This window comes from Lactuca saligna, chromosome 5 (assembly GCF_052625555.1).
Source record: "Lactuca saligna cultivar CGN05327 chromosome 5, ASM5262555v1, whole genome shotgun sequence".
Taxonomy (NCBI): domain Eukaryota; kingdom Viridiplantae; phylum Streptophyta; class Magnoliopsida; order Asterales; family Asteraceae; genus Lactuca; species Lactuca saligna.
This window is the reverse complement of record NC_136421.1, coordinates 115180139-115195191: the sequence shown is the minus strand read 5'-3', so window position 1 is coordinate 115195191 and position 15053 is coordinate 115180139. Positions and strand designations below refer to the sequence as shown.

Here is a 15053-nt window from a genome sequence, read left to right as displayed (position 1 = left end):
TTTGTGCCACTAAATGTAATTTTATTTGTAGTATAGTGGCACAAAATCAAAATGCCACTAAAACTTTGTGCCACTAAATGTAATTTTATTTGTAGTGTTCTCTTTTATGAATAAATGTATGACAAAGATATTTTAATGATAATAAGATATTGAAGTTATGTTTTATATAATTTAAAAATAAAAAAATTATGTTGAAAATTTGGGACGATACATCATGGAGCTCCTATGACATAGTCTTCATCTCGCTATTTAACTCGCTCACCATGTTAACCATAGACTTATTCATCATGGTTACTTTAAATCTTTTTGTAAACTTTACAAGTTGTTTGTTTCCTCGAATCAACACATGTGACCCTTGATTCTATCAAAGAGAAACTTAATGTGGGAGATGTATGACTCTATTAACTTGAGTCGTATGCAGAATGGTTACAAACCCACACATCTTCTTTGACACCTTGTTAATATCTATACCTAATTATATCATCATGTTACTACTTTCTTAGAAGGTTCAAAGATTGACTTGCCTTTAATACAACTTGAACACTTGGTGATCTTGCTACCAAAGACTTGTAAGTCATAAAAAAAGTAGTTAGAAATACATACTCGAATAACTAAGGCTAAATATGTAAATAAATGTTTTCAATAGTAGGATAATGTTATACTATTGCTATTTATCTCCAAGAAAAAATGAGCACAAATGAAAATATGAAATCATGTTTGCATTCAAGGCATCCCTTTATGTATATAACATATGAGTAGCTATTGAAACCAATAAGTATCATCTAGAATATCCAAGGAGATAAGTAGGCATCCATATAATACTCTAAGGATGTATTTGGTACGGAGAACTAAGAGCAGGCAAATAGAATGTATTCCACTTCTCTTGTTTGGTTAACATGTAAAAAGAAGAGAAATGGAAATAATTTAATTCCTTTTCCACCAAATCATTTCTCCTTCTTTATAAATAAATGGGGAGAAAAGGCCACCGAGAAAAAAAAAAAGCGAAGAGTTGTACAGATCGTGACTTCAAACCACACTAGGTGTGTGCGTGCTCCTGATTTTTGGACGATTGCTATCTTCAGTCTCCTAAGAAATCGATTTCTTCACACTACTGCTTCTGGATTTCACGCTTTCAATATAGATCAACAACTTTCCATGTCAATTTCCTTATCCCGGTTTTGTGGGTTAATTTTACAAACCTAAATCTCAATCACAGGTAATTTCAAATTTGTAGATACAATTTGATACACCCAATTAATTTTGTAAGATCGAATTGATGGTCGATGATGATGATGATGATAATTAAGATGATGTCCATTGATCGTTTCAAGAGAAAGGTCTTTGTGAAGTGTAACTGAGATGACACTTGCGACTTGAAGAAACTCGTTGCTACTTTGACAGACATAATGAAGTAAGCACCCATTGTTGTTCTGTATCTTCATATATTAACTTATTTTAGATATTGTTGCTTATACTTTGGAGATTGCATTACAATGGAGTTTGTGTATCAATGTAACTATCAAAAGATGATTCTTTAACATGCTCATTAGATGTTTGTTGAAATGCTTGGATAAAATTGTAAGTTCTAATGAAAGCTTACGGTCAAATTTTGGATTTGTGTTATTATATTAGCTTTTGATCGTATGAATTTCCATGGTTGCTCTTATATCCTCAGTCTTCAATTTACCATCTTATTGTCCCTAGTCGTCGTCAGCACAGTTGACTCCACCATACCACTTTGCCTTCGTCATCTTTAGGGTTTTTCTGTCAGGTAAGTTTCTAGACCATATTTGGTATTTAATGCATCTGTTCTCTTTCTCTATTCTCTCAATCTCAATTTATGTGATCCGTTTTATTGGGATAAAACTATATATTTTTGTAAAAGCATTTGAAAAATTGTGGGGATTATGAGCATGTGAATTAACTTTTGTTGGATTATTTTTCTATCATGCCCAACTTAACCTTTTGTTGGATTATGCCCAATTTGATTAGCAGATGACATATCAGAAGAAGGTTTTACAAGAAAGAACATAAAGATATTGTTTTGTTAGATAATTGTTGTTTCCCAGGTGGATGAACTTTATTTGGTGATGTTTAGCCAATGTCATTGTTTTGAAAATTATAAACTTTATTAAATGTTGTTGCAACAAACATTATATATTTGTATATTTAACAAAAAGTTTCGGAATTTGATGTTTTGAATATATTGATGAGCTTTTGGATGTCTTTTTTTTAAGTCAATATTGTATTAAGATGAACGTTTTTATCAAACAAATTCTTAATATATATGTTCTTGCCTTATACCAGTAATATATGTTAGCATGACTGACATTGAACAAAAATGATATGATTGGTAGAAGTGTTAAAGACGGTATAAAATTTTATTGGTAAAAAAGTAATTGAGAAAATAAAAAAAAATACAAATATAAGAATTACATAATGTGATAAATTAAAATGTAAATTATAATGTCTCATTATAAATGAAAACTGTTTGAAAATGATAAACTTACTCAAAAAAATATCATTTCCATTTCCGTGCTTAATATAACCAAACAAGAGGAATGATTCTCATATATATTTCTCTGGTGAATTCTTTGTTGTATCAAACAATGGAATCATTTCTTTTTCTCCAACTTAAATTTCTTTCTCTGCATTTTCATTATGTACTTTAATTCCATTTCTCCATACCAAACACACCCTAACTATTGTTTGGGATTTCCCTTTTAGACCAGGCCCCGACTTAAGGTTGTAACACTAAGCTACCATTGAGTTTGAAAGCAAAAGTTAACACCACAACTGAGACTAACATACATGATATATAAATCGATATAACAAATGATGTTGTTTAGAAAGGTAAATGATATATAGTTGTTAAACATAAATCAACCTTTATGTTAGTCTTTTAGACTGATTGGTAGGTAAGCATAAGAGTGACATTTATTATGTCCCATCATCCACATCCTAGTTACAAGGATAAATAATTTACTTCTCATATTCAAGAATTAACATCCACAAATTTTTATATTTTAACATTCCTATGTTGGCACTGAAAATAGTGTGAACATGGAAAGTAAACATAATACAATAACACCAAAGGTAAGAGTTTCAATATATAATGTGAGGAGAATTGGGAATGATTCTAATACAAAACATAATAAAACTGTAGAATCCTTACGAAGAGTTTTTGGAGAATAAGTTTGTATCTCCATGTGAACTTAAAGATCATCTGCAGAAGGATAGAAGAATTAATCATAAGATAAATCAAAATTGTCATTACAAATAGAATGTACATAATAAAAACAAAACAAAAAGATATCCATGATTAGAAAATCCTCAAAGAAAAATAAAAACAAAGAGATATCCATTATTAGAAGAAGAGAAATTAAATATTTTTTTATATTTTCTTTTTAAACATTCTTCTCCCATGTTAAATGTTTAATTATTAGAAGAAGAGAAATTAAATATCTTTTTATATTTTATTCTTAAACATTCTTCTCTCATGTTAAACATGTATCACATTTAATGAAATTAATAATACTTCAATACATTTGCCATTATTTAATATAAACAAGTATTTAAAATAGATGAATGGATACTTAGAAATAAAATATAAAAATATATTTAATTTCTTTTAGAAAAAAAAAATGAACTCTATTTTAATAATAATAATAATAATAATAATAATAATAATAATAATAATAATAATAATAACCATTTGTCTAGATTCAAAATAAGATCATTATGTTGTAGGTGAGTGGTTTGATTTTGTTCAATTATTATCTTTTTTACTATTAATAGATTTTACTTTCGATTGTTTATCCCCGAATAAATGTTATTCCCCTTCCGATATTTAATAAACATAATTGGTAGGACTGTTACGACGTCGTCGCCATTATTTATTTTCTAGTTTGTTTTCCCTTTGGGTTTGGCAATGCAGCCATTCCATGATTATCGGAAGAAATCTCAAGAGCTTATTCGACAAAACGAACGATCGTGAGAAGGAAACCCCTCAAAGTTTCCTGATTCGTGTCGAATTCGATCACCAGTAGACTACTAGTACAAGGCTGTGCTGTTTCTTGGCCACAATTTCTAATGAATCATCGATGAAAAACCCTAATAATTCAAATAAGAATCAGCAGAATCGTCGATGCATGAATATAATTCGCTGGATCTCAATTGGTATCTTAAGTTCGGCATCACAGCTTTCGCTGTTCTCTTTGGATTGATTTACCTAGTGAAGAACACTGCTGCCAAGTACTTCGTTGTTGACGGAGACGACGACGCCCGTTTCGATTCCCATTCTCAATCTTCTTCTCCCACCGCTTCATCCGACTCTATTGTATCCCCTTCGTCGTCTTCGTCGATGCCGGGTATTGTTGCAATCAGTGATTCATGCGTTGTCTGCGGTAGCTTGACGAAGAAATATTGTTCCCGATGCAAAGGGGTCCGATACTGGTACATACGCACTGTTGATATTGGTTTTTTTATTCATTATTATACAACATTCTCCATCATAGACGCTAATTCGTCTTTATGTTTCTATCTATTTCGTTGAATTATGATGATATGTTATTGGTATACTGTTCTTGTTCTTATTTTAGGTCGTTCAGTTCTGTTGAATTAATCAAGAATTTTTTTTTAATCTTTAGTGTACATTCCCTATCGTATATCTATGTTATGAAGTAATTCCTTGATAATTATACGTATGGCAGGTTCCTAGTGGCTGATTACAACCTTTTAGTGCTCCAAAACCTTTCAATTGTTTTGTATTTTCTTCTTTTCTTCTTTTTTGCTTTAGCTTTAAATCTCTTTTTTATCATCTTTCAGCTCAGAATCATGTCAAAGATCTCATTGGTTCTCTGGGCACAAGGAAAAATGTGAAGAAATTCGGCTTTCTAGCAAATCAAGTTTGCAAGGAAGGAGAAACCCTACTGGGATTACACTAGTTTCTAACACAGGGAATTCTACCCAAATAAAAAAGGTCCAAAATTGATGTCTGTTTTCTTGACCTAATTGATTTTATCATATCATAGCTAATATTCAGTCAAACTTTTTGCTTTCAGATTCTTTTCCCCTATGACAAATTCGTGGAGCTATTCAACTGGAAGAAACAAGGCTTCCCCCCTTGTGGGCTTCTCAATTGTGGAAACAGGTGCATCAATTTGTTTCCTTCTGTTCATATTATTTGGTCAACTTTAAGGTCAACCCTTTTATCTAATGGTTGTGTTTCTTCTCACAGCTGCTTTGCCAATGTAGTATTACAATGTTTAGCATACACTCGACCACTTGCTGCCTATTTGTTGGAGAAAGGTCATCGTAGGGAATGTAATTGCCACTCTCTCTCTCTCTCTCTCACACACACACACACAAATACATAATAGTTTATCAGAAAACTTTTGACACATTTGTTTATCAGGCAGGAGAAATGATTGGTGTTTCTTGTGTGAACTTCAAGCTCATGTGGAAAGAGCTAGCCAAAGTCACCATGCTTTTTCACCAATCAATATTTTATCAAGATTGCCTAATATTGGTGGAAATCTTGGCAATGGAAAACAGGAGGATGCCCATGAGTTCATGAGGTTTCTATGCTTATTACATAACTTTGAAATACTTCAACACTTTTTTTACGATAATATGATGACTGATTACAAAACTTTTAAACATATTTTAGGTTTGTAATTGATACAATGCAATCAGTTTGCCTTGATGAATATGGTGGTGAAAGAGCAGTGCATCCTACTTCTCAAGAGACAACTCTTATTCAACATATATTTGGGGGTCGCCTCCAATCTCAGGTATCATCTTTATATTATTATTATTTCCATCAATAATTAATAATTCCCTTTTTTTATATATATTTTTAAAGGCTAACATTTATCTGTAATGTTTTCTAAGGTGATATGTACAAAATGCAATAACGTGTCAAATCAGTTTGAAAATATGATGGATTTGACTGTTGAAATTCAAGGAGATGCTGCATCTCTTGAGGAATGCTTAGACCAATTTACAGCAAAAGAATGGCTTGAAGGAGATAATATGTACAAATGTGATGGGTAATTTTCTTTTTCTTTTTTTTTTTCATTATCAACTTCATTTTCTTTTTGGACTCATTTCTTCTTTTTTTTTTTTTTTTTGCAGATGTAATGAGTATGTGTTAGCATGGAAACGCCTAAGCATTCATATGCCTCCAAATATTCTTACAATTGCATTAAAGAGGTTTCAGGTTTGTGAAATTGGAGTTACCTTTTTTGTAAACACACTTTTTTAATGATATTGATTATTGATTTGGGGAATTCTTAAATGTACTTTATTTTTTTATTTTTTTTGTTCAGAGTGGAAGATTTGGGAAACTTAATAAGAGGGTGACATTCCCTGAGACTTTGGATCTTAGTCCTTACATGAGTGAAGCTGCAGATGGAAATGATAAATACAGACTATATGCAGTTGTTGTTCATGTTGATATGCTCAATGCATCGTATTTTGGTCATTACATTTGTTATACCAAGGACTTTTCTGGAAATTGGTATAGAATTGATGATTGCAAGGTCCCTTCTCTCTCTCTCTCTGTATATATATATATATATACACACACACACACATAAAGTAGTGTTATGTATCATGGAGCTGAGGAAGGAACATAATGTTTTTTTTTATTTTGTAAGTAAAAGATTGATTAGTTATAGTTAAATGATGTATATAGTAGAGTTAAAACTATACATTGTAGTCGCACATAATATAAAATTTTCATTTGAAAATCCATTTTTTTATTTATAAGACAACTGAACATGATCATGAAATGTAATGATGTCATCTGTTTAAATCATCCAACCAAGTATCAAAATTCTCAATTGACATTGAATTTACTTGTTACATATTTCTTTCAGGTGGATACAGTTGAACTGGATGAGGTGCTCTCTCAAGGGGCTTATATGCTTCTGTATAGCAGGTACATAGTATTTGTCTAATTTACTGATTTGCCCTTTTATTTCAATAGTTATCTTCTGTAATATTTACTACTCACTTCCAAAAATACTAAGGAAAAACAAGTTTGTGAGAAATATGAAAATGACTTGAAAAGTATTCCAAAAACAACAGTTTTAGCCTGACTTTATGCCTTATTAGCAACTTTGAAGTCTCCATCTAAAAGCTAGAAAGTGAAGCATGTTACAATATATTAAAATTCTGACTTGACAAGATAAGGACTGAGAATTTACCATTTTGCCCATTAGCAATTATTACAAGATAGTATGGGAAATTGATTTTAGTTATATGTCAAGTCAACATTGTATCTTTCTTGGAAAAGTATAAACTTTAATTGTAATGTGAGGTTTTATGATTAAGTTAATTGAATCTATATCATTATTATATATATAAAATATCATTAATTAATTTAAGTGTTACATAATTTTTCATATTTTTTGTAATTTAGAATAATTTCTTATTCGACATTAATTCCATACAGAAGGGTAAAATGGTCATTTACTGTCATTCAGTCGACTAAAGAAACAATCTTTTCAGGGTCTCTGCCAGAGAATCATGCTTAAATCCAATCGAGGAAACTTCTAGAAAAGAAGAGCTTGAAACATCGAATTCCTCCCAACAAAAGACACCTGTCAAATGCTCATTGGCTACAGAATCCATTGATCCTACTAACAATAATTCTAATAATCCTTTGTCAACAATTTCCATGTCTCAAAACTCATCCAACCTTACCATGGACATCGACACACCAGATTCAAATCCCAATTCCCCTGTTTCAGTGGATGCCGGAGATCTTGCCGGAAACTGTAAGGATTCCGGCGACCGGTCCGCCACTTTTCCAGTCGAAGATACCAAACCGCCACCAGTTGTTTGCCCTAACGAAACCGATATATCAAAAAAGTCTGATTCCGTTCATGTCAACGGAAACGGAATGGAATCCGTAACTTTGGAATGCGATCCCAGAAAATCTGATTCCATTCCGCAGGACGATTCCGGGAAACTGTTGAAGACAAATTCTTCAAAATTGAAACCGCTAATCGCCCCGGGATTCTTCGGGAAACGACCTCGGAAAATTCTAAATAATACCAAGAAAGACGAGAATGCCCCTGGCGAAAAGGAACAGGCCAATGGGGATTTGACACCTGGCAAAGAGAAACATTGTTTCAAGAATAATGGTTTGATATCATCGGTGGAAAGTGAATCGATTGTGGTTAATGGAAGCTTGAGTGATTGATGTAAGGAGTAAGGAAGATGAGTCTTTGGGTTAATGAAGTTGGAGGTTATAACATTATTTAAGAGGAAAAAAAAATTGGAAATAGAGGGATGGGTGTGTTGATGTTTTGGTTTATTTTAATTTAGGGTAAGAAATAGCAATGTAGTTTTGAGGTGCATTCTTTTGACTTTTTAATTATTTGGTTGTATTCTTGAAGAGACAAGAGTATTATTATGGGTCTTAATGATTCAGTCAATAAGAACTTCTATTTATGGACTTCTATTATTGTTATTATTACTTTTTTGCATGAATCAAAATTATTAGCAAATATCGGTAAGTCACTTCAATAGTTTTATAAGGCTAAATAGCAAAAAAGTCACTATGTTACCATAGAATTTCAATTTTGACACTGAATTATTATTATTTTTTTCTCAATTATGATATTGTATTTACAATTTTGTTAAAATATCAACCAAATGACCGGTTCTTCTTGTTCTTTCGGTAGCTATTTTTTTCGAATTGTAATAAAGTTATTAAGTTTACTAAACTTTAGATTTAGACACTAAGTTTCAAATTGTAAAAAAAGTTACTATATTACCACAAAATTTTGATTTTGATACTGAGTTTCATTTTCTACATTATGTCAATTACATTTATAATTTTGTTGCAATATTAACAAATTGACCGATTTAGGAAATGTTATTATGACTTAGAAGTTCGATTTGTACAACAAATAAATTAATGTCACTCCAATGGATCAAACTCACTTACAAGTCAATGAAAAGGACTATGGATATGTTATTGTAGTTTAGAAGCTTGATTTGTACAACAAATAAATGAAGACCCTTACAAGGTCAATTTTGTGGTTCAAACTCACTAAGTATTTCCTGGATCGACCTTGTAGGGGCGTGTCAGTTTACTTGTTGTGCAAATCGAACTTCTAAACCACAATAGCATCTCCTAAAAGGGTGAGTAAACACTTTTCCCGACTTTTAAATGAATTTAAACCACTAGATTGACTTTTAGACGTCATTTGTGAAGAAATACTCTAACGAGAATTAAACATTAAACATTATAAATTACAAAATGTCACCTAAAAGGGTGAGTACACAATTTTCATAGACTTTTAAGTGAGTTTGAACCACTGGATTAACCTAAAAAGATATGTGAAACTGGGTTCGATGCAAACGTCAAACGTCCTTTGTTAGAATGTTTAATGTTTAATGTTTAATGTTTAAGTCTTTTTGTTGACTTTTGAGTGACTTTCCTTTTAGTTCAATCGAGTGATTTAAACTCACTTAAAAGTAAGTGCAAGGGCATACTCACCATTTTAGGTGACACTTTTTACTATAATACTTAATGTTTAATTCTTGTGAGAGTATTTCTTCACAAATGGCTTTTGAAGGTCAATCTAATGGTTCAAAATCACTTAAAAGTCAGTAAAAAAGGGTGTACTCATGAAGACCCCTTATAATTCTTAGTGAGTTTGAACCATTAAATCGATCTTATAGGGGTCTTCATATATTTGTTGTACAAACCGAGCTTCTAAATCACAATAACATCTCATGAAATGGTGAATATGCCCTTTTCGTTGATTTGTAAGTGAGTTTGAACTGTTGGACTGATCTTCATTTATTTGTTGTATAAATCGAGCTTCTAAACCGCAATAACATTTTCTGAATCGTTCAACTAGTTGAGAATGCAACAAAATTGTAAATGTAATAATGACATAATTGAGAAAATAAAAATTCGGTGTCAAAATCGAAATTGTATCGAAATTGTGTGGTAATATAGTAACTTTCTTGCAATTTAAAACTCGATGTCAAAATCGAAATTTTGATAAAGTTAGTAATTTTATTGCAATTCGCGAAAACTGGTTACTGGAAAAACATGGAGAACCGATCATTTTGTTGATACTGCAACAAAATTGTAAATATAATAAAATAATTGAAAAAAAATAACTCAATGCCAAAATCAAAATTTTATGATAATATAATGACTTTTTTGCTAAGTGCCCTTTTTATAATCCAATAAGTTTTATATGCCTACCAAGCTTGGTATGCAATAAAGGTTTTTTTTGTACTTTTGAAGAATAGTGAGTTTTTTCCTTTTCTATTTTATAATAAAATAAATAAATCTGTGTTTGATTGGACTAAAAAGTTGTTAAAGAATTTTTATTAATTAATAAGTTTTATTAAATAAAGATCATAAAACCTAAAGATTATAAAACCATGCGTAAATTTTGTTTTTGGTTTTTGAGTATAGCCGATTTTATTAGTTTTTGGTGATGAAACATATTCTCTTACAAATTTGGTTTTTATTTAAGGTTTCACAAACAGTTTTTTTTCCTGATCTAAGTAAATGACTATTTTTAGAAATAAAATTGCAAAAATCATTTATATTTATAAACAGTAAAAAAAAAGAAAATCACAAGATGCTTAAAAGCAAAGAATGTGATGTTTGTGCTTGAAGATGGGATACCACTTATAGATTTTCACATCACTACCACTAGGAATAAAGAATTGAAAAACACACAACAAAAAAAATTTATGCGCTTTCTTGCTAATAAGCCAATCAGTCCCTAGCGGGCCATCTGTCATTAAGTCGAAGAAGTGTAACAAGACCATTATCGAACTGGGATTGCCTCTCTTTCAATCTTCGCAACTACGAAGCTCTTTTCTTGAGTGAGGCAACACTTCGTGGATCCATAGTTTAGACGAAGCAATGTACCTGAGTGGAGATGATTTGTCTCAAAGATGTTCCGCTCCGACTCCTATACTTTCGTCAAACAATTAGATCATTATTAAAGGTAATCTCTATTAAGATAAAGGCTGAAAGACTATGTAGAACAACATCAAACAATATAAACTGGAACAGGGAATAAGAAAGATTGGAGAAGAAGGTTGAAAAACAGAAAACCCAACGTGTCTTTATTATGAGTATATATATAAGAGAGATACAAGGGTAAAAAAGGAAATACACATTTATAGGACTAAACTTATGCCTTAATTACAGGGCCTAAATTGATAATTGACGATGGCAAATCATTCCAAAGAATATGATGCACAACACAATATTTTCCAAATATATGTACGTTTACACCCCGCCCCCTCAAGTAAGACGTCCGTATGGAAGACGCAACTTGACTGATAAGGAATTGAATCTGAATTTAGGCAGACCCTTTGTGAACAAATCCGCTAACTGATCATCTGTTGAAATGTAGTGTAGAGATAAAAAACCACGAGTAACCAATTCCCGTATGAAATGATAGTCGATCTTAATATGGCGGGTACGGGCATGGAAGACTGGATTACGTGCCATATGTAATGTTGATAGATTGTCACAAAAGAGAGAGGGGGAATGAAGAAAGATATTCAGCTCACGAAACAAGTAGGAAAACCACCGAAGTTCTGCAGTAGTAGTTGCTAGTGCATGATATTCAGCTTCACTGCTGGACCGTGAAACTGTTGATTGTTTCTTGGCAGTCCAAGAGACGAGATTTGGACCAATATATATTCAAGCACCTGTCGTAGACCTATGATCATTAAGGTCCCATGCCCGATCAGAATCAAAGTAAGCTCGGATGTTTAAAGTGTTTGAAGGGTAGACGACGACTATCAAAAGTCTCACATATTGCATCAATCACACTAGCCACCATTGAAGGAGATGATCCCGTGACAATTATGTCATCAACATAGACTAGAATAACTGTAGTAGCCTCTTTAGTGTGTCTGATGAAGAGAGATGAATCAGATTGACTGTTAAAGAAGCCCAAACGTAAAAGAAAGTTATGAAGACGTTGAAACCATACCCGAGGACTTTGGTTGAGACCATAGAGTGCACGATCTAGCTTGCACACATGATTAGGAAAGGAGTTAGAAACAAAACCTGGTGGCTGTTTCATGTAAACGTCTTCATGAAGTATGCCATTAAGAAAAGCATTTCTGACATCCAATTGTTTGATATCCCACCTTTGAGCATGAGCGATTGAAAGAACAATACGTACGATTGATGGTTTAACCACTGGACTGAATGTCTCTGCATAATCAAGACCTTCCTGTTGGATGAACCCTTGTGCCACCAAACGAGCTTTGTACCATTCAAGAGACCCATCTGGTTTGCGTTTGACTTTTAATATCCATTTACATCAAACACCATTCATTTCTTGTTGAGGCGGAACCAGATGTCATGTGTTGTTTTTGTGTAGGACTGTAATTTCCTCTTGCATTGCACGTTACCAATGAGGTAACTTGGAGGCTTGTTTAAAAGTCTGAGGTTCATAAAATAAGTCATCATATTTAGTTGCCATTAGACCATGTGGGAGTGAGTTTGGTGTTGTTGATCGATAAATATCAGCTAAAGATTTAACCTTGAGAACTGGATTTAAATCATCTGGACTTTTAGGGGATGGAGTGGTCGGTTCTGAAAGTACATGGCTGGCAAGTGAAGAAACACTGGGAGTGGGGGGTGAAGAGGGAAAAGCCTCAGGGGTGGCTATTGAAGATTCTGTAACATCACTAGGAGAGAAAAGTACTTGGTTATTTGAATTAACTACGAGGTGTTGATGATAAGTTTGATTGTTGATAGGTCTGGTAGGAGTTTTAGGAGTAGATAGTGAGAGATGGTTGGGCGTGCATGGTGGCTGCCCAACAGTTGACCTTTGGACCTCTCTTTGATTTATGGTAATGTTTGGTTGCAAATAGACCTCTCCAGGAATTTGGTTTACGACCTGCTCAACATTCTTTGGTTGTGATTGCCCGAGTGAAGAACCTGCAATATTATTTCTCAAGGGAAAATCCAACTCATCAAAAACAACGTGTCGAGAAATGTAAACTCGACCATTCTTTAAATCCAAGCATCAATAACCTTTATGTGAATTATCATAACCAAGAAAAATACAGTGAACTGATTTTGGCATAAGCTTGTGAGAGTTGTATGATTGGATGTACGGGAAACAAGAACAACCAAAGACTTTAAGGAAACGATAGTCAGGGTTACGCAAGAGAAGTTTTTAATAAGGAGAGAGATAATTGAGTTAACGCATGGGTAATCTGTTTATCAGGTACACAATAGTATTAAAGGCTTCGAGCAAAAACTTAAAAGGTGTGTTCGATTTTGCCATAAGACATAGACCCATTTGAACAATGTGTCTATGTTTTCGTTCTACGACGCCATTTTGTTGTGGTGTGTAAGGACACGTGAGTTGATGTTTAATTCCATATTTGGATAGAAAAGCTGTAAAATGAAGACTAGTGAATTCACCACCACCATCAGTTTGGACCACCTTAACAGAATGCACCGCTACAATTTTCCGAGATAATTGATTTTCAATTTGAGTTTTTAAGGTAGAAAATACATTAGTAACATCAGACTAATGAAATAATGGGAAAAGCTACACATAACGCGAGAAATCATCAACTATAGATAAGTAAAAACAATGACCATTCATAGAATAAACCAGGGCAGGGCCCCATTGTAATGCCCGTGTTTCTGGGCTAAAAGCATTAATAAAGTTGTAATAGTCTAGGTCAACATTTGTAACTCATTTTGAAGTAATAAAGAGGAATTAAGTGAATATTATGTGAATTATATGCTTATTTGCTTAATTATTATGATTTAATTAATTAATAATGAAAATAAGCCTTTAAAATAAATATTAGAAAAAGCCGATATCTTTTAAGAAAGTTTTAGTGGCCGAAACAAGGATTCCGGAGATATAAAGAACGCCGAAATCCGAGTTATAACGAAGAAGTTATGACCTGTCGAAGTTCCGCGACGAAACCGGCACGACACCGGGAAGCGTAAAAAGTGAATATTGCGATAAAGTGCTTTTTATCCTTAACAATCTAAACGAATGTTATAGTATTCGTTAAATCGAGAATTTTTATAAAAAGAACGTCCAAATCTAACTTCGTATGAAGAAGTTATGATTTTTCTAAGTTTTAGCTTAGCAGTAGACAGCTAAATACTCGAATTTAAGATCGAGCGATATTTAACCGACACAACCTAAACGAGAATCGAATGTCTCGTCAATAGTAGTACAACGGTAAAAAGACTGACGAAAACGGACGTCGGATGAAGAAGTTATGAATTTTTAACGGATTTTCTAGTCCCGGTCTGTTAAAAATAATAATATTAAAATTAAAGTCAAAATTAGCCGACGAAGTCTAAACAAAAGTTGTAGATCATTATTTTAGCTACGCGTGCATATAAAGAACGTCAAAATCGGAGCTCGTATGCGAAAGTTATGGATTTTAGAAGTTCGGGGCTCAAAATTCGAAAAATTTCGCATGAACAGTAACCGGACACGTCACCTCGCCGAAGCTGCTGCATCACCGAGGATGTGGCTGAATCTGGATCCGATGCGTGCCGCTATTCCCTCGGACCGAAGCCTCAGCCAATCAGAAGCCGCCTCGTAGCCGCCGCGTGTCCGAGTCTCGCAGAGCCATGTCCGAGCTTCACATAGCCGCCTCCGTGTCTCGCATCGCTGCTGCCACGCGCCTCGTTCCCTTCGCTGCCACATCTTCTTATTGTGTTCAAACCTCGCAGGTACTACGTGGAAGCTTCTCAGCCATGAGGACCTCGGCCTCGCACCCTATATAAAGGGGGGGGGGGGCTGTGAGCCTTTCCGAGTACTTTTGGAAATTTGACATTTTTCACCCCTAAACTTGTATTTTGACTATTTTGACTTCCCCCGAAGCCCCGGTATCATTTTTAAAGCCCGGAATACGTCCCGAAGTGCCCGAAAACCCGGAAAATTTTATCTTTTCGGTTTTGAAGCTCCAACTCTCGCAGAGCCCGGTTTCTCAATAAAACTCCCGGTTTTATCATAAACGATCATTTTAAGGAACGAATTGCT

General features: G+C 33.4%; 1 protein-coding gene across 1 annotated transcript; it reads left to right on the top strand.

Moving 5' to 3' along the window:
* Window positions 1-3872: 3872 nt before the first annotated feature.
* LOC144996922 (ubiquitin carboxyl-terminal hydrolase 18-like) lies at window positions 3873-8479 on the top strand. Its single transcript, XM_078956714.1, has 11 exons — window positions 3873-4455; window positions 4828-4981; window positions 5064-5152; window positions 5240-5325; window positions 5417-5579; window positions 5672-5795; window positions 5896-6053; window positions 6139-6223; window positions 6333-6545; window positions 6885-6946; window positions 7519-8479. Exons 1-11 carry the CDS (start codon window positions 4148-4150, stop codon window positions 8213-8215), a joined length of 2139 nt encoding a protein of 712 aa, XP_078812840.1. The 5' UTR covers window positions 3873-4147; the 3' UTR covers window positions 8216-8479.
* The last annotated feature ends 6574 nt before the right edge of the window (window positions 8480-15053 follow it).